The sequence below is a fragment of the Danio rerio genome, chromosome 5, assembly GCF_049306965.1.
Source record: "Danio rerio strain Tuebingen ecotype United States chromosome 5, GRCz12tu, whole genome shotgun sequence".
NCBI classification, from domain to species: Eukaryota; Metazoa; Chordata; class Actinopteri; order Cypriniformes; family Danionidae; genus Danio; species Danio rerio.
This window is the reverse complement of record NC_133180.1, coordinates 2,825,088-2,847,500: the sequence shown is the minus strand read 5'-3', so window position 1 is coordinate 2,847,500 and position 22,413 is coordinate 2,825,088. Positions and strand designations below refer to the sequence as shown.

At 34.9% G+C, this 22,413-nt stretch overlaps 2 protein-coding genes and 1 long non-coding RNA gene across 18 annotated transcripts in view; 2 read left to right on the top strand and 1 right to left on the bottom strand.

Moving 5' to 3' along the window:
- The window catches only part of gusb (glucuronidase, beta), a 273,136-nt gene that overhangs the window by 143,848 nt on the left and 106,875 nt on the right, over positions 1-22,413 (top strand). The window lies entirely within an intron of this gene.
- The window catches only part of dhx33 (DEAH (Asp-Glu-Ala-His) box polypeptide 33), a 47,249-nt gene that overhangs the window by 19,924 nt on the left and 4,912 nt on the right, over positions 1-22,413 (bottom strand). For all 13 annotated transcript variants that reach the window (XR_012406122.1, XR_012406118.1, XR_012406123.1 and 10 more), the window contains 2 exon segments: positions 5,165-5,325; positions 632-859 (listed from right to left, as the gene is read on the bottom strand). Coding sequence is in view for 1 of the 13 variants with exons in the window: in NM_001100057.2 (NP_001093527.3) it covers positions 632-859; positions 5,165-5,325 (389 nt within the window). In the remaining 12 variants the exon portion in view is untranslated.
- LOC141385848 (uncharacterized) lies at positions 18,580-21,232 on the top strand. 4 transcript variants are annotated; one of them, XR_012406949.1, is made up of 6 exons: positions 18,580-18,755; positions 19,001-19,144; positions 19,811-19,927; positions 20,020-20,061; positions 20,246-20,332; positions 20,716-21,232. It is a non-coding gene; the product is annotated as an uncharacterized lncRNA (long non-coding RNA). The 4 variants fall into 4 exon arrangements; XR_012406951.1 differs by having other exon boundaries at positions 18,589-19,144; positions 20,246-20,376; positions 20,697-21,232; XR_012406950.1 differs by having other exon boundaries at positions 18,600-19,144; positions 20,246-20,376.

The following is a 22,413-nucleotide window of genomic DNA, read 5'->3' as shown; positions in this document are numbered from 1 at the left end:
ATAGATGCATACATACATACATGCTTACATGCATACATACATACATACATACATGCATACATACATACATACATGCATACATACATACATACATACATACATGCATGCATGCATACATACATACATAAGTACATACATACATACATACATGCATACATACATACATACATACATACATACATACATACATACATACATGCATACATAAGTACATACATACATACATACATACATACATAAGTACATACATACATACATACATGCATACATACATACACAAGTACATACATACATACATACATACATACATACATACATACATACATACATACATACATGCATACATAAGTACATACATACATACATACATGCATACATAAGTACATACATACATACATACATGCATACATACATACACAAGTACATACATACATACATACAAACATACATACATGCATACATACATACATACATACATACAAACATACATACATACATGCATACATACATACATACATACATACATACATACATACATACATACATACATGCATATATCCTGTCAATAAATTGACCATCTACTTATATTTATTGTGCATATTTAAAACGTAATGCAGTGCTGGTTTATCACCTTGAGTGGTATTCTATTCTGCTCTAAGCGTCTGCGCTGCGCGGCCTTCACCACCCCGAACAGCACATCAGTGTGTACAGTTCTCTCGTGAGCCTCGTCCAGGATCACCACAGTATACCGCAGTAACAGTGGATCTCCAATGGCCTCGCGCAGCAGCATCCCGTCCGTCATGAACTTCAGCTTGGTCTCTGGTGATGTGACATCCTCGAAGCGCACCGTGTAGCCCACCTAAAACCAGAAACACTCATGAATCATTCAGATGATGCAGACCGAGTAGCGGGGTTTCAGATTTGGTTTGTATAACATGAAAAATAAAACAATGAACAATGAATGGACAATGAGACTAAAACGTCTGGTTATAGACTACAATAATAATTCATTAGTATGGTGTAGGGCAGGGGGGGCTCAAACTCGGTCCTGAAAGACCGGTGTCCAGCTAAATTTAGCTCCAACCCCAATCAGACACACCTGGGCTAGCTAATCAAGCTCTTACTAGGCTTTCTAGAAACATCCTCACAGGTGTGTTGAAGCAACATGGAGCTAAAATCTGCAGGACACCGGCCCTCCAGGAATGAGTTTGGACACCCCTGGTGTAGGGCCTCCCCAATACAACATGAGATGGTCTTGGGAATGACAGACACCAGTCCTGCACAGCGGCCAGAGGGATTCTTCTTCAGAATAGTGTTCAGGTCACTACATGATGCTGCTGGAGGAAAACCTTTCCTGATTCGCTCCTCCAAAACACCCCAAAGTGCTTAATAATGTTTGGTTCTGAGTACTGTGCAGGCCATGGGAGATGTTCATGTTCATAAAATCACTCTGTCACCAGTCTTGCTGTGTGTTTTGCTGCATTGTCATCCTGATACACGCCACCACCTTCAGGATATAATGTTTGACCCACTGGGTGCTCAATGGTCCTCCTGAATGGTTCAGTCATCCTTGGCAGTTACCCAGCACCCATCAAGCACCAGTATTGGGCCTAGGGAATGCCATGATATCCACAGCCATATCATCCTGCAGCCCAAGACTGGTTACTCACTGAAGCTAAGCAGGGCTGAGCCTGGTCAGTAGTGTGTCCAACACTGGAAGTGGTGTTATTGAGACATGTAGTCTGTGTGAGTCCTAATGCCCCAGTAAAAGTGAAGGGAACACTACACTGTCAGTGGGCGTTTTCTTTCAAGCAGGCCCGGCGCCAGGATATCAGAACTGAAGGGGCATTTTAAATCCATAGGGGGGCACTAGACCTGGTGGCTGATTTTGGTCTCTCTTCCTTTCATTTAGGCTATTTATTCACATTTATTATTACTTTACTTTGTTACTGATCTAAGTTTTAATAGTAATATTAATATGCACAGTTTCACTATTACTGATTTTATTAATGATGGTAATGCAACGATACCGCTTAATGCAGACGGATCATGGCTTCAGTGCCAAACATGTGCTTTAATTCATGTTATTCTCCTTATTTATTTCACTTTTATTTCAAATAGCAGGCATATGAATGTTTAAAGTTTAGGTAAAGATGTCAAATTATGCCCACACATGCAAGCTGACCCACGATCAGACTATTAGTATAACCGGTAAATAAATATAGTAAAATCAGCTTTACCGAGTCATTACGCTTTACGTAGCCTGTTATCCAACCAACATCAGTGTTAGGGAAAAGCTAAATGTTAATCTATTGTCATTTAAAACAATTACTTCGTTACATTTTAAGGCATTAGTGTAGCCAGAAAAATACTTTAAAAAGATGCCTAAATTCACAGTTATTAAAGTGAAAATTTGTTTGGCACGGATAACACAACTCAATAGGCTATAAAACTTTTTTCATCATTTTAAATGTGAAAATAAAGATTTATCTTAGGCTATCATAAGTGTGTTTTTTTTCGTGATATTGTCTGCTTGTCATTCGTAAACCATCATAAACCATTAGGTTACTAGGCCTACCGGTCATTTTATTTATTAATTTATAATAAATTTAATTTTTTAGTTATTTAAATTTTAATAACTTGTTTTCAGGTTATTTTTATTTTAGGGCCATGAGCTACAAGTCAAAACAAATTCGATATGCTGTAGGTTTATAATATAGTTAATGTTAAATCGAGGTCCTGACTCTCTGTGGTCTCGAAAAGAGTAGAGTGTAACCCCGGTGTCCTGGCCAAAGTCCCTCTATCGGCCCTTGTGATCATGACCTCCCAATCATCCCCTTCCACCAATTTGGCTCTATCACTGTCTCTCCACTCCACTAATAGCTGGTGTGTGGTGAAGCACTGGCGCCGTTGTCCTGTGGCTGCTGTCGCATCATCCAAGTGGATGCTGCACACTGGTGGTGGTGTGGAGAGACCCCCCTCATGATTGTAAAGTGCTTTGGGTGTATGGCCATACACAATAAATGCGCTATATAAATACACATTACATTACATTACATGATACTGAGCCCAAACCATCACTGATCCACCCCCATGCTTCACTCTGGGCATCAGCAGTCTGAGTGCTTCTTTGGGGCTTCTCCACACCGTAACTCTCTCAGATGTGGGAAAGACAGTGAAGGTGGAGTAATCAGAGAACAATACATGTTTCACATTGTCCACAGCCCAAGATTTTCACTACTGGCACCATTGAAACTGAGACACAATTAGTTAATTATCTTAATGGTTCAAAGATTGACTAATATTAACAAAGTAACTGTGATAAAGCAGTTTTTTTTTTCTTACTAATAATTTTAATGCATTAACTAACATTCGCTAATGAGACTTTATAGTATTTTAAGTGTTTATAATCCTTTTGTAATTGAAATATTTGTTACTCTGAACATGTATATACAATAAGCAATACACATTAATATACCAGTGATGCTGCGTTCACACCAGATGCGAAACGCGTGTCAAGCGCAAGTGATTTACATGTTAATTCAATTCAAATATTCGTGCGAATAGCGCGATATGCGCAAATAGCGCGATATGCGCGAATGGCGGGGGGGCGAATTGAGCATTTTGCGCGTTTGACGCGCTTATAACGTGCGTTTCGCCGCGTTAACCAATCAGAGGCTTGCTCTTGTAGGGGCGTGATTGTGACGTAGAACCTGTTGATGGTGTCCCGGGGGAAATCGTCCAGGCGACACCGACAACAAGTCATCAAACTGGGCTGGGCTCAGTCAGAAGCACCGCTGAAAGCCTCCGTCATCCAGGTTCAGTTCTGGAGGAGTTTATGAGCTCACACAGCTGGATGAACCTCTGAAGGCATGTAGTGGACTCAGACACGACCCTAAACGTATCGATGCTGTTTTTCAGCCTTCATAAAGCACATAAACACTGATATTTTCTTCACAAAATCATGTTAGCCATTTAGCAACGAAGCTACAGTCACCGGGCAGACAGAGGCCCTGCCCATCACGCGAATCCGCGTCTGTTCTGAAGTGAATTTGAAACACGAATGAAGCGGATTTCACGACGAATGAAGCGGGGTTTGACACGCGAATGAAGCGAGTAAACTCAAATGTTCACGCGGCTATTTACGCGCGAATATCACGATTTATCCGCGCGTTCCGCGTCTGGTGTGAACACAGCATTAAAGGGGACCTATTGTGCAAAAATCACTAATATAAGGGGTTTAAACACACTTGTGTGTCAACAGTGTGTGAATACAATCAGCTTTAATGGTAGAAATGTATTAATTGTATTGTTTATAATCAGACTTGATGAAGACAGTCTGCAGAAACACTTTGATTGACAATTTGTATGTGTCATCAGAGGGGGAAAGCCCCGCCCACTAGTGCCCATCTCTCCCTCATTGGCATAGGACGTTAGTCTTGTTTTCGAATCTGCCACTATGCTGACACGCAAGTATTTTTAGCTCCGCCCCCTTTTAAAAAGAGAACAATCTCATTTGAATTTAAAGCGACAGTCACCAAAACACCAAAATTAGGATCAAAACCTAAAAGGGTCAGTTTCGGAGAGATAAAAACAAAATTCATGTCTTATCTTGAGCTGAAACTTCACTACACACTCTAGGAATATCAAAGACTTGTTAAAATGAACATAACGCCCCATTCACTCGGGGCTTCAGCGTCAACGCTTGACTGAAGGCATGTCTGAAGTTGGGGCTGACGCAATCATCATAGCAGCATCAGCCAATGAAATTCAGTCAGCAATAGGCCACTGTCCAGCTGATGTATTTGCATACAGCGATCTGATTGGCTGACGCTTCCATAGCTGCTTGAAAAGTTGAGCAATCCCGACTTCTGCAGCGAGCAACGCCTCTGAAGCGGCACAAACGGATCCACAATACAGTTCGGCAATGCCTGATGTCACCCATTCAACGTGACTAGGAAGCGTCGAAGCTGACGCCTCGTGTGAATGGAGCGTAATAGGTCCTGTTTAAAGTAACTTATTTTTGTAGCTGTGTTTAAATACCGTATACTATAATAAAAGCTTCATCGTTTAACTACAAGAGAATTTGAAACAGTCATAAGCCTATTGAAATGTCAGTGTTTCCAGCATCATTCAGCGCTAGTGTAATGAGTAATAAACACACCAGTTTCCCCAGCTGCACTTTCTTCTCTTCAGCCACTCGACCGGCCAGTGATATGGCAGCGACCCGGCGGGGCTGAGTGATGGCGATGATGCCCTGCCGGCCGATGCCCGCCTCATACAGGTACTGCGGGATCTGAGTGGTTTTACCGGAGCCTGTCTCACCTGAAACAACACAACATATACAGCTGAAGTCAGAATTATTAGCCCCCTGAATTATTCGCCCCCCTATTTATTTTCTCCCCAATTTCTGTTTAACGGAGAGCAGATTTTTCCAACACATTTCTAATCATAATAGTTTTAATAACTCATCTCTAATAACAGATTTATTTTATCGTTGCCATGATGACAGTAAATAATATTAGACTTGATATTCTTCAAGACACTTCTATACAGCTTAAAGTGACATTTAAAGGCTTAAACTAGGTTAATTAGGGTAAAGTTAGGGTAATTAGGCAAGTTACTGTATAACAGTGGTTTGTTCTGATCACCATCTATACTATAGTAAAGTGTATTATACTGTATATATTACACTGTGGAGCTGTCTGATCACCATCCATACTATAGTAAAGTGTATTATACTGTATATATTACACTGTGGAGCTGTCTGATCACCATCCATACCATAGTAAAGTGTATTATACTGTATATATGACACTGCTGAGCTGTCTGATCACCATCATACTATAGTAAAGTGTATTATACTGTATATATTACACTGTGGAGCTGTCTGATCACCATTATACTATAGTAAAGTGTATTATACTGTATATATTACACTGCTGAGCTGTCTGATCACCATCATACTATAGTAAAGTGTATTATACTGTATATATTACACTGTGGAGCTGTCTGATCACCATCATACTATAGTAAAGTGTATTATACTGTATATATTACACTGCTGAGCTGTCTGATCACCATCATACTATAGTAAAGTGTATTATACTGTATATATTACACTGTGGAGCTGTCTGATCATTATTATACTATAGTAAAGTGTATTATACTGTATATATTACACTGTGGAGCTGTCTGATCACCATCATACTATAGTAAAGTGTATTATACTGTATATATTACACTGCTGAGCTGTCTGATCACCATCATACTATAGTAAAGTGTATTATACTGTATATATTACACTGTGGAGCTGTCTGATCACCATCATACTATAGTAAAGTGTATTATACTGTATATATTACACTGTGGAGCTGTCTGATCATTATTATACTATAGTAAAGTGTATTATACTGTATATATTACACTGTGGAGCTGTCTGATCAACATCATACTATAGTAAAGTGTATTATACTGTATATATTACACTGTGGAGCTGTCTGATCATTATTATACTATAGTAAAGTGTATTATACTGTATATATTACACTGTGGAGCTGTCTGATCACCATCATACTATAGTAAAGTGTATTATACTGTATATATTACACTGTGGAGCTGTCTGATCATTATTATACTATAGTAAAGTGTATTATACTGTATATATTACACTGTGGAGCTGTCTGATCACCATCATACTATAGTAAAGTGTATTATACTGTATATATTACACTGCTGAGCTGTCTGATCACCATCATACTATAGTAAAGTGTATTATACTGTATATATTACACTGTGGAGCTGTCTGATCACCATCATACTATAGTAAAGTGTATTATACTGTATATATTACACTGCTGAGCTGTCTGATCACCATCATACTATAGTAAAGTGTATTATACTGTATATATTACACTGTGGAGCTGTCTGATCAACATCATACTATAGTAAAGTGTATTATACTGTATATATTACACTGTGGAGCTGTCTGATCATTATTATACTATAGTAAAGTGTATTATACTGTATATATTACACTGTGGAGCTGTCTGATCACCATCATACTATAGTAAAGTGTATTATACTGTATATATTACACTGTGGAGCTGTCTGATCATTATTATACTATAGTAAAGTGTATTATACTGTATATATTACACTGTGGAGCTGTCTGATCACCATCATACTATAGTAAAGTGTATTATACTGTATATATTACACTGCTGAGCTGTCTGATCACCATCATACTATAGTAAAGTGTATTATACTCTATATATTACACTGTGGAGCTGTCTGATCACCATCATACTATAGTAAAGTGTATTATACTGTATATATTACACTGTGGAGCTGTCTGATCATTATTATACTATAGTAAAGTGTATTATACTGTATATATTACACTGCTGAGCTGTCTGATCACCATCATACTATAGTAAAGTGTATTATACTGTATATATTACACTGTGGAGCTGTCTGATCACCATCCATACTATAGTAAAGTGTATTATACTGTATATATTACACTGTGGAGCTGTCTGATCACCATCCATACTATAGTAAAGTGTATTATACTGTATATATTACACTGTGGAGCTGTCTGATCATTATTATACTATAGTAAAGTGTATTATACTGTATATATTACACTGCTGAGCTGTCTGATCACCATCATACTATAGTAAAGTGTATTATACTGTATATATTACACTGTGGAGCTGTCTGATCATTATTATACTATAGTAAAGTGTATTATACTGTATATATTACACTGCTGAGCTGTCTGATCACCATCATACTATAGTAAAGTGTATTATACTGTATATATTACACTGTGGAGCTGTCTGATCACCATCATACTATAGTAAAGTGTATTATACTGTATATATTACACTGTGGAGCTGTCTGATCATTATTATACTATAGTAAAGTGTATTATACTGTATATATTACACTGCTGAGCTGTCTGATCACCATCATACTATAGTAAAGTGTATTATACTGTATATATTACACTGTGGAGCTGTCTGATCATTATTATACTATAGTAAAGTGTATTATACTGTATATATTACACTGCTGAGCTGTCTGATCACCATCATACTATAGTAAAGTGTATTATACTGTATATATTACACTGTGGAGCTGTCTGATCACCATTATACTATAGTAAAGCGTATTATACTGTATATATTACACTGTGGAGCTGTCTGATCACCATTATACTATAGTAAAGCATATTATACTGTATATATTACACTGTGGAGCTGTCTGATCACCATTATACTATAGTAAAGTGTATTATACTGTATATATTACACTGTGGAGCTGTCTGATCACCATTATACTATAGTAAAGTGTATTATACTGTATATATTACACTGTGGAGCTGTCTGATCACCATCATACTATAGTAAAGTGTATTATACTGTATATATTACACTGTGGAGCTGTCTGATCACCATTATACTATAGTAAAGCGTATTATACTGTATATATTACACTGCTGAGCTGTCTGATCACCATCATACTATAGTAAAGTGTATTATACTGTATATATTACACTGTGGAGCTGTCTGATCACCATCCATACTATAGTAAAGTGTATTATACTGTATATATTACACTGTGGAGCTGTCTGATCACCATCCATACTATAGTAAAGTGTATTATACTGTATATATTACACTGCTGAGCTGTCTGATCACCATTATACTATAGCAAAGTGTATTATACTGTATATATTACACTGCTGAGCTGTCTGATCACCATCATACTACAGTAAAGTGTATTATACTGTATATATTACACTTTGGAGCTGTCTGATCACCATCCATACTATAGTAAAGTGTGTTATACAGTATATGTTACACTGTGGAGCTGTCTGATCACCATCCATACTATAGTAAAGTGTATTATACTGTATATATTACACTGTGGAGCTGTCTGATCACCATCATACTATAGTAAAGTGTATTATACTGTATATATTACACTGTGGAGCTGTCTGATCACCATTATACTATAGTAAAGTGTATTATACTGTATATATTACACTGCTGAGCTGTCTGATCACCATCCATACTATAGTAAAGTGTGTTATACAGTATATGTTACACTGTGGAGCTGTCTGATCACCATCATACTATAGTAAAGTGTATTATACTGTATATATTACACTGTGGAGCTGTCTGATCACCATCCATCCATATAGTAAAGTGTATTATACTGTATATATTACACTGTGGAGCTGTCTGATCACCATTATACTATAGTAAAGTGTATTATACTGTATATATTACACTGTGGAGCTGTCTGATCATTATTATACTATAGTAAAGTGTATTATACTGTATATATTACACTGGAGCTGTCTGATCACCATTATACTATAGTAAAGTGTATTATACTGTATATATTACACTGTGGAGCTGTCTGATCACCATCCATACTATAGTAAAGTGTATTAGACTGTATATATTACACTGTGGAGCTGTCTGATCACCATCCATACTATAGTAAAGTGTATTAGACTGTATATATTACACTGTGGAGCTGTCTGATCATTATTATACTATAGTAAAGTGTATTATACTGTATATATTACACTGTGGAGCTGTCTGATCACCATTATACTATAGTAAAGTGTATTATACTGTATATATTACACTGCTGAGCTGTCTGATCACCATCCATACTATAGTAAAGTGTGTTATACAGTATATGTTACACTGTGGAGCTGTCTGATCACCATCATACTATAGTAAAGTGTATTATACTGTATATATTACACTGTGGAGCTGTCTGATCACCATCCATCCATATAGTAAAGTGTATTATACTGTATATATTACACTGTGGAGCTGTCTGATCACCATCCATACTATAGTAAAGTGTATTATACTGTATATATTACACTGTGGAGCTGTCTGATCATTATTATACTATAGTAAAGTGTATTATACTGTATATATTACACTGGAGCTGTCTGATCACAATTATACTATAGTAAAGTGTATTATACTGTATATATTACACTGTGGAGCTGTCTGATCACCATCCATACTATAGTAAAGTGTATTATACTGTATATATTACACTGTGGAGCTGTCTGATCATTATTATACTATAGTAAAGTGTATTATACTGTATATATTACACTGCTGAGCTGTCTGATCACCATCATACTATAGTAAAGTGTATTATACTGTATATATTACACTGTGGAGCTGTCTGATCACCATCATACTATAGTAAAGTGTATTATACTGTATATATTACACTGTGGAGCTGTCTGATCATTATTATACTATAGTAAAGTGTATTATACTGTATATATTACACTGCTGAGCTGTCTGATCACCATTATACTATAGTAAAGCGTATTATACTGTATATATTACACTGTGGAGCTGTCTGATCACCATTATACTATAGTAAAGTGTATTATACTGTATATATTACACTGTGGAGCTGTCTGATCACCATTATACTATAGTAAAGTGTATTATACTGTATATATTACACTGTGGAGCTGTCTGATCACCATCATACTATAGTAAAGTGTATTATACTGTATATATTACACTGTGGAGCTGTCTGATCACCATTATACTATAGTAAAGCGTATTATACTGTATATATTACACTGCTGAGCTGTCTGATCACCATCATACTATAGTAAAGTGTATTATACTGTATATATTACACTGTGGAGCTGTCTGATCACCATCCATACTATAGTAAAGTGTATTATACTGTATATATTACACTGTGGAGCTGTCTGATCACCATCCATACTATAGTAAAGTGTATTATACTGTATATATTACACTGCTGAGCTGTCTGATCACCATTATACTATAGTAAAGTGTATTATACTGTATATATTACACTGCTGAGCTGTCTGATCACCATCATACTACAGTAAAGTGTATTATACTGTATATATTACACTGTGGAGCTGTCTGATCACCATCCATACTATAGTAAAGTGTGTTATACAGTATATGTTACACTGTGGAGCTGTCTGATCACCATCCATACTATAGTAAAGTGTATTATACTGTATATATTACACTGTGGAGCTGTCTGATCACCATCATACTATAGTAAAGTGTATTATACTGTATATATTACACTGTGGAGCTGTCTGATCACCATTATACTATAGTAAAGTGTATTATACTGTATATATTACACTGCTGAGCTGTCTGATCACCATCCATACTATAGTAAAGTGTGTTATACAGTATATGTTACACTGTGGAGCTGTCTGATCACCATCATACTATAGTAAAGTGTATTATACTGTATATATTACACTGTGGAGCTGTCTGATCACCATCCATCCATATAGTAAAGTGTATTATACTGTATATATTACACTGTGGAGCTGTCTGATCACCATTATACTATAGTAAAGTGTATTATACTGTATATATTACACTGTGGAGCTGTCTGATCACCATCATACTATAGTAAAGTGTATTATACTGTATATATTACACTGTGGAGCTGTCTGATCACCATCCATACTATAGTAAAGTGTATTATACTGTATATATTACACTGTGGAGCTGTCTGATCATTATTATACTATAGTAAAGTGTATTATACTGTATATATTACACTGGAGCTGTCTGATCACAATTATACTATAGTAAAGTGTATTATACTGTATATATTACACTGTGGAGCTGTCTGATCACCATCCATACTATAGTAAAGTGTATTAGACTGTATATATTACACTGTGGAGCTGTCTGATCATTATTATACTATAGTAAAGTGTATTATACTGTATATATTACACTGCTGAGCTGTCTGATCACCATCATACTATAGTAAAGTGTATTATACTGTATATATTACACTGTGGAGCTGTCTGATCACCATCATACTATAGTAAAGTGTATTATACTGTATATATTACACTGTGGAGCTGTCTGATCATTATTATACTATAGTAAAGTGTATTATACTGTATATATTACACTGCTGAGCTGTCTGATCACCATTATACTATAGTAAAGCGTATTATACTGTATATATTACACTGTGGAGCTGTCTGATCACCATTATACTATAGTAAAGTGTATTATACTGTATATATTACACTGTGGAGCTGTCTGATCACCATTATACTATAGTAAAGTGTATTATACTGTATATATTACACTGTGGAGCTGTCTGATCACCATCATACTATAGTAAAGTGTATTATACTGTATATATTACACTGTGGAGCTGTCTGATCACCATTATACTATAGTAAAGCGTATTATACTGTATATATTACACTGCTGAGCTGTCTGATCACCATCATACTATAGTAAAGTGTATTATACTGTATATATTACACTGTGGAGCTGTCTGATCACCATCCATACTATAGTAAAGTGTATTATACTGTATATATTACACTGTGGAGCTGTCTGATCACCATCCATACTATAGTAAAGTGTATTATACTGTATATATTACACTGCTGAGCTGTCTGATCACCATTATACTATAGTAAAGTGTATTATACTGTATATATTACACTGCTGAGCTGTCTGATCACCATCATACTACAGTAAAGTGTATTATACTGTATATATTACACTGTGGAGCTGTCTGATCACCATCCATACTATAGTAAAGTGTGTTATACAGTATATGTTACACTGTGGAGCTGTCTGATCACCATCCATACTATAGTAAAGTGTATTATACTGTATATATTACACTGTGGAGCTGTCTGATCACCATCATACTATAGTAAAGTGTATTATACTGTATATATTACACTGTGGAGCTGTCTGATCACCATTATACTATAGTAAAGTGTATTATACTGTATATATTACACTGCTGAGCTGTCTGATCACCATCCATACTATAGTAAAGTGTGTTATACAGTATATGTTACACTGTGGAGCTGTCTGATCACCATCATACTATAGTAAAGTGTATTATACTGTATATATTACACTGTGGAGCTGTCTGATCACCATCCATCCATATAGTAAAGTGTATTATACTGTATATATTACACTGTGGAGCTGTCTGATCACCATTATACTATAGTAAAGTGTATTATACTGTATATATTACACTGTGGAGCTGTCTGATCACCATCATACTATAGTAAAGTGTATTATACTGTATATATTACACTGCTGAGCTGTCTGATCACCATCATACTATAGTAAAGTGTATTATACTTTATATATTACACTGTGGAGCTGTCTGATCATTATTATACTATAGTAAAGTGTATTATACTGTATATATTACACTGTGGAGCTGTCTGATCACCATCATACTATAGTAAAGTGTATTATACTGTATATATTACACTGCTGAGCTGTCTGATCATTATTATACTACACTGTTAACCCTTACCGTAGATTATGCAGTAAATAACTATAAAATAGCCAGTGTTTAGCTGTAATGAAAAGAAACAGTATTTTACTGTAAAAGGAGCAGACTTTGTATTAAATTGTGTAGTGCAAATGATAAATTACAGTAACTTACTTTACGTACACATTGCAGGTAGTAACTGTGACAATAAAGGCAAATTACTGTACAACCAGAACTGTCCTATCTACTCTGATGCTTTATGTTGCTAATCATAAAGACGTGCATTTTAAAGGCAGAAAACAATGATTTAGGCATCACCAGACACTCACATAGGCTGTCTTATTCTTAACAAAAAAGTTTGAGAAAATGTTTTCAGAAAATGCTGCCCCTTTAAGGGAGCCAGGTGTTTGATTTGTTTACTGCTGTGTGCTCTGTTCTCTGTCCATCAATTCAGATGTAGTCTGATATGTTTTAGGCTTTAAATAAGAATCTACAATGAGTAAGTAAAATGTGTTCAAATGAATGTTGAGGGTTTCTAAAATAAGGCTGTGTTTTAAGTTATATTGTAGTTATCTTAAAATGTGTTGAAAGCTACATTGTTAGCCTCTCCTCATATAACTTCTTACATTACTTTTATTTAAGTATATTTATTTATTGGACATTGCATACTGCCATATACAGATGCTAACAGTTTCATGTATCTTTCTGGCAAATAAGCAGCTTTTATGCACATAAAAACCATTAAATTCTATCACCTTAGTAAGGTAACATGTGAACAGAAATCATCACAGGGAATCACAAAAACATGATACACATAACCATCCACACACAAAAGCTCTACTGTCAGGTCCCAGGTTGTGAGTTTGTTGCTATTTCAGATATCAGAGCAGTGTTTCCACCTATGAATTTATATTAGAAACAATATAAAAGTTTGTTGTCATGAGATTTTTAAAGTAAAAAAATAATAATTATAACAATAAAAGATTGGATCCTTTGGTTTTTCGGTGTTGCCAACTTTATTTTTGTTTTATATAATTATTTTAAATTTTTTGAGATTTGACAGAGCTTTTAATTATTTAAAACTTTAAAATTTAAAATAATTATTTTGTGTTTTTTGCTGTTCAGTTTTTTTTTTTTTTTTTTTTGCATGGTCAGCATTGAGGAGAGAGTAACACATTCCACTGCAGCACTTTGTGTGTGTGTGTGTGTGTGTGTGTGTGTGTGTGTGTGTGTGTGTGTGCGCGTGCGTGTGTGTGTGTGTGTGTGTTTATTTATTGGATATGTGATTGTGATAAATGTTAGCAGTTGCTTTAAAAGTATGCTATATACCAGGGGTGCTTAATCCTGTTCCTGGAGATCTACCTTCCTGCAGATTTCAGTTGCTACCCATATCAAACACACCTAAACCAATTAATTAGGACCTGAACACCACGTGATAATTACAGGCAGGTGTGTTTGATATGGGTAGCAACTGAAATCTGCAGGAAGGTAGATCTCCAGGAACAGGATTAAGCACCCCTGCTATATACCATGGGGGTCAAACTCCAAGTTACTGGAGAACTGCAGGGCTGCAGAGTTTAGTTCCCACCCTGCTTCAACATTACCTGTAGATTTCTAACGAGCCATAATTAGTTTTATCAGGTGTGTTTAATTAGAGTTACAGCTTAAAGTCCCGGTCACACTGCACTTTTCTCCCTATATACTTCCATTCATACGCACGTGAATGCTGCAGACCTGGAATGCATGCTCATGCGGCAAATTTTACAGTTTGCAGCATTGGAAAGTTCAAGCTTGGAGAACTCTGAACTGCGAAATCACATCATGTGATTGCTTGAGACTAATCAAAGATCAAACCATGACCTCTCTGAACAAAAATTATGGACCAGTTGCTTGCTTTTTCAATCTCTAAATATTTTGTTTAATCCCACTCCTTTTCGCAGAGCCATATGACAGAATTTTGCATGCTTAAACGTTAGTTTGACTGCAGCCTTGCTGTGCAGACCTGTGGCTCTCAGTAATATGTAAGATGATATTTATATCTGCTGATTTCTTAATTTTGTTATACATTTTCTGTTTTATATTTGTTTGCTGCCAAAACAATAAAATAAATTTGTCAGAATTTACAACTTAATTAATTTAAAGAATTAATAACAGGTAAGAATACTAATTAATTTTAGTAACACCTTGACATACTATTGTGTATGCAGTATAATGCTGTGAGTTGTAACACTACAGTACAGTAATTAACTGTACACAGTTTCCAGTTAGTTACCACTACTGCTCTATTACAGTAATTAACTGGCAACACTGTTGCCAGCTACTCACTGCAATGGTTCGGTTACAGTAAACAACTGGCAACACTGTTGCCAGCCACTCACTGTAATGGTTCAGTTTCAGTAATTAACTGGCAACACTGTTGCCAGTTACTTACTGTAACCAAACTTTTACAGTGAGTGGCTGGCAACAGTGTTGCCAGTGTTCTACTGTAAAAAAGCCTGGTAAGGTTTAACAGTGTATAGTAAAGTGTATTATACTGTATATATTACACTGCTGAGCTGTCTGATCATTATTATACTATAGTAAAGTGTGTTATACAGTATATGTTACACTGTGGAGCTGTCTGATCATTATTATACTATAGTAAAGTGTATTATACTGTATATATTACACTGTGGAGCTGTCTGATCACCATCCATACTATAGTAAAGTGTATTATACTGTATATATTACACTGTGGAGCTGTCTGATCATTATTATACTATAGTAAAGTGTATTATACTGTATATATTACACTGCTGAGCTGTCTGATCACCATCATACTATAGTAAAGTGTATTATACTGTATATATTACACTGTGGAGCTGTCTGATCACCATTATACTATAGTAAAGTGTATTATACTGTATATATTACACTGTGGAGCTGTCTGATCACCATCATACTATAGTAAAGTGTATTATACTGTATATATTACACTGCTGAGCTGTCTGATCACCATTATACTATAGTAAAGTGTATTATACTGTATATATTACACTGTGGAGCTGTCTGATCATTATTATACTATAGTAAAGTGTATTATACTGTATATATTACACTGTGGAGCTGTCTGATCACCATCATACTATAGTAAAGTGTATTATACTGTATATATTACACTGTGGAGCTGTCTTATCATTATTATACTATAGTAAAGTGTATTATACTGTATATATTACACTGCTGAGCTGTCTGATCATTATTATACTATAGTAAAGTGTATTATACTGTATATATTACACTGCTGAGCTGTCTGATCACCATCATACTATAGTAAAGTGTATTATACTGTATATATTACACTGCTGAGCTGTCTGATCACCATCATACTATAGTAAAGTGTATTATACTGTATATATTACACTGCTGAGCTGTCTGATCACCATCATACTATAGTAAAGTGTATTATACTGTATATATTACACTGTGGAGCTGTCTGATCATTATTATACTATAGTAAAGTGTATTATACTGTATATATTACACTGTGGAGCTGTCTGATCACCATCATACTATAGTAAAGTGTATTATACTGTATATATTACACTGTGGAGCTGTCTGATCATTATTATACTATAGTAAAGTGTATTATACTGTATATATTACACTGTGGAGCTGTCTGATCACCATTATACTATAGTAAAGTGTATTATACTGTATATATTACACTGTGGAGCTGTCTGATCACCATCCATACTATAGTAAAGTGTATTATACTGTATATATTACACTGTGGAGCTGTCTGATCATTATTATACTATAGTAAAGTGTATTATACTGTATATATTACACTGCTGAGCTGTCTGATCACCATCATACTATAGTAAAGTGTATTATACTGTATATATTACACTGTGGAGCTGTCTGATCATTATTATACTATAGTAAAGTGTATTATACTGTATATATTACACTGGAGCTGTCTGATCACCATTATACTATAGTAAAGTGTATTATACTGTATATATTACACTGTGGAGCTGTCTGATCACCATCCATACTATAGTAAAGTGTATTATACTGTATATATTACACTGTGGAGCTGTCTGATCATTATTATACTATAGTAAAGTGTATTATACTGTATATATTACACTGCTGAGCTGTCTGATCACCATCATACTATAGTAAAGTGTATTATACTGTATATATTACACTGTGGAGCTGTCTGATCATTATTATACTATAGTAAAGTGTATTATACTGTATATATTACACTGCTGAGCTGTCTGATCACCATCATACTATAGTAAAGTGTATTATACTGTATATATTACACTGTGGAGCTGTCTGATCATTATTATACTATAGTAAAGTGTATTATACTGTATATATTACACTGCTGAGCTGTCTGATCACCATCATACTATAGTAAAGTGTATTATACTGTATATATTACACTGTGGAGCTGTCTGATCACCATTATACTATAGTAAAGCGTATTATACTGTATATATTACACTGTGGAGCTGTCTGATCACCATCATACTATAGTAAAGTGTATTATACTGTATATATTACACTGCTGAGCTGTCTGATCACCATCATACTATAGTAAAGTGTATTATACTGTATATATTACACTGTGGAGCTGTCTGATCATTATTATACTATAGTAAAGTGTATTATACTGTATATATTACACTGCTGAGCTGTCTGATCACCATCATACTATAGTAAAGTGTATTATACTGTATATATTACACTGTGGAGCTGTCTGATCACCATCATACTATAGTAAAGTGTATTATACTGTATATATTACACTGCTGAGCTGTCTGATCACCATCATACTATAGTAAAGTGTATTATACTGTATATATTACACTGTGGAGCTGTCTGATCACCATTATACTATAGTAAAGCGTATTATACTGTATATATTACACTGTGGAGCTGTCTGATCACCATCCATACTATAGTAAAGCGTATTATACTGTATGTATATATATATATATATATATATATATATATATATATATATATATATATAAATATATATATATATATATATATATATATATATATATATATATATATATACACACTGTTAGACATTTCTGTAAATTACACAGTTATTTACTGTATTTCACCCAGTGTAATACTGCAAATTCCTTTTACAGTAAATAACTGTATTTACCGTTGCATTATGGGAATTTAGTGTGACGTTGAACAACATATACAGTGATGTACTGTATTTGTAAAAATTCGTGTATTATACTGTATTTTCCACAAATGCTTCAATGCCACCTTGCGGCGATTCGACTACTCTGCACCACATTTTGCCTGAGGACCCTGGAGCAATTCTGGAAGACAATTTATTAGCGTGCCTGAAGAACATACTGGATTTAACAAACTTTACTCTGGTAAGCTGAGGCAGTGTTTCATTTTACAGAATGTTTTGTGGACGAGAATAGAACAAAGTAAAGTATAAAGTTGGCTATTATTATTTTCTCTGGCTTGGCGTTATTTCGCCCATTTGAGAAATATATCATCTATTAAGATGTTACCTTTATTTAATTTATTACATTAACACTACTATTACTTTAAATAAGACTGTTTATGATTATTAGCCATTGTTCTCGTCATATCTTTTTATTTATTTACATAGGAACCGGTGTTGCAGCGGGTTTTGGTTTAGGAGGGAACCAGAGGTATGCAGACAGTTTTGGAGGACACTTAGCACGAGACAACGGTCCGGCAGAGAGTGTTTTCCCCCAGAAGAATATGAGTGAAAGACCATCAAATAATCCAGGTAAAAGCGCGTCTGTCTGTGCTGACAACACTCGACATTGATTTGAGCACCTCTATTAGCATATGTTTGCTCGGCAACATTGGCTGAAGCGATCTTAAAATGGTAATGTTAACTGTTAGCTAAACTGAGCTAAGTTTATACTGAATTGGACTCAAACTCATTTTAACGTGCAACGTTTAACTTATATTGATTTATACTATATATATTAGAGTAACTTATAACGTTAGCTTGAGAAAATAACATCGCGACGTAACCTATAAGAACGTTAACGTAAATCTATACAATATGCATAGAGGTAAAGTTGGTTTTATATTCGCACATTCGTTCATTTAGAAGACTCTATACTGTTTACCATGTTACTTTAATTATTCGATCAGAATTAGCATGCCAGTATGACTTGAAATCAACATTAAAACTGTTTATTTGACCGTGAGCATGTTGTACTTTGATAGTCATTAGCTGCTAAAATGATTTCGCTATTTAGAGTTTGCAAATAATACTTTTATGAAATTAAATTATTATCTGCTAATATAAAACCAATTTTACCTCTATGCATTATGCTAATAACCACCTTTTTGCTATTTATTGTTTGCTAATTATATTTTTATCACAACTCTTGACATTTGCTTTAACATAATTGTTACCATTATATTTTTTTCTGTTTAGATATGGCACTGGCACAGCACCAGGTTTTGTCTGTAGAAACAAACAGCATTTCGAAGGAACATCTTGATCAGCACAGCCTTATGCTTAAAAAATAAGCAAGACCAGTAAGCAACCAAGGTAAACAAATAAAAAAAAAGTTGTGTGGAGGTTGTGGATTGTAGCATGGTATTCTTATCTGTATTTTTGGCTTTTTTATGGTCTCAATATAGAATACTGGGAGCCTGCCTGTGCAAACTGGACCTCATACAACAGTAAGTATTGTACATCTATTTGTTTCTCAATATAGTAACGTTACTTTTAATACAAAATGTGTCACATGTTTAGTTGCTAGCTAAATAAAAAATCTTTGTATTAAATGTCTTTTTCCCCATTTCATGTTGCCTAAATATTTTGTAATAAATAAAATAATAAAAATGTTTGTATAAATAATTCCAGAGGATGAAACAAAATGCACAGCAACAACCAGAGTGAGCCAGAAGAAGGCAGGAGAAGTAGTGAAGAGAATGACAACCATGAACAACAGTGTGTTATCCTTCTTTCACCAGCTAACTGAGAACTTGGATTAGGTGAGACACTCTCAATAGTTTTATCAGTATTCAGTCTGTTTTAGTTTATTAGGAATACATAAAACAAATAGTCTAATCTGTCCTGCAGTGAATCAACCCATCACAAATGCTACAATGTTTTTGTAAAACCTAGTTAGGGAAAAAAATAAACAGGACATTCTGGTTAGTTCTCTTTTAAACATGGTAGTGAGCAGGTTATGAGCAGGAGCCAGTTGCTCAGTACCAGCTGAAAACTACCCCAACCTAGCTGCCATGCTTCAAAATAATTAACCAGTATATGATTTATTTTTTTAAACAAGCTTCTTCTATGCTTATGTTAGTCTGTTTGTCCTTATCCAGAGTTCTTCATAATCCTGGACTGGGCCAAATCCTGACCAGATGCTGTGGTGGTCATGGAGGAGTGAATCCTAAAAGACACACATTATCAATGAGTTTCCGCATTGATCCAATGGGCCAGCCTGACCACCCGCTGGTGAACTTTCAAGCCTCCGGTGCCTAGACTGCGGCCTTGCACAAGTTTGGCTAGAGGAGAACTGGTCGTGCCCAACTGAGCCTGGTATCTCTCAAGGGATTTTATTCTACACTTTCGTCAGTTGGTGAAGTTTCTTCCATGCCACTGTCGCCACTGGATCGCTTGGCTACGATTGGTGGATCGGTGGATTTGCTCTTATGTGTTTGGACTTTCAGCAGAGACATTTACTGCTTCAATTCTGAAAACTGGACTGAAGCAGCTTCAATTTACAAGAACTTCTATGTTAAGCTGCTTTGACATCATTGATCTACATTGTAAAAGTGCAATAGAAATAAAGATGAATTGCATTTGAACATGTGAATTCAGACCTTGTTGAGCATTTGATACCAGATTTAGTAATATTTTAAAGTTGGGTTGTTTCTGAGTCGGCTAATAGTTACAAATATTTATTTTTCCAACAATATGCAATTCAGAAGTTTAAATTTTTTTTGTACATGTATGTTCTAGTTCTTTGTGTGATTTATTTATTTTTAATGTGTTGATTTTATTGCTTAATGTAATTTTCACACATTTTCCTTAAATGCTTTAAGCATTATTAATGTTTTAAAGAATGGAATATTTTGTAATTGTGTCTGGTTTAATGTCAGTAGTACTTAGTACAATTGGGGTTTTTTTTCTCAACAATATGCAGGTCAGACACTTAAATTAGTTTTGTACATGTATGTTAATGTGCTTTGTCATTTTCAATGTTTTTTTTCTTAAAATAAAATATTTTGAATGATTGAAATGTAATGTTTTTACACATTTTTAAGCTTGTTTTAAGCATCTCCAATGTTTTAAATAAAGAGTGTTTATTTTGTTAATATTTTGTAATTGTGTCTTTTTTAGGTCTATAGTATTAAAATGATATTAATAAAATTATATTATAAAATATTTAGGACAAAATTAAAAGGTTTACAGTAACTAACTGTTAACTTAGGTTTTTACAGTAGTTAACCATTTTCAACCACTACGGTAACATGCTGTAAACGGATTTACAGTTGTATACTGTAAATCTAAAATACAGTAACTTACTGGCAACAGTGTTGCCAGTAAGTTACTGTAAAAACCCTTTGAAATGTCTAACAGTGTATATATATCTAAAAGTGGTAAATGCTTCACTTCTATCAGGGATTTTTCCAACCTCACTTAGAACTGCAGTTGTTAAACCCCTCTTGAAGAAGAGCAACCTGGATAACACCCTATTGAGCAATTACAGGCCAATCTCAAATCTCCCTTTCATTGGCAAAATCATTGAAAAAGTTGTTTTTAACCAGGTTAACAAGTTCTTAAACTTCAGGGGGTGTTTAGACAATTTTCAATCGGGGTTCAGAGCACATCACAGTACAGAGAGCGCTCTTATAAAGATAATCAATGATATACGTCTAAACACAGATTCAGGTAAAATAACAGTGCTGGTATTGTTGGATCTCAGTGCTGCATTTGACACTGTCGATCACAGCATACTTCTGGATAGGCTGGAAAACTGGGTTGGGCTATCTGGCACGGTCCTCAAATGGTTTAGA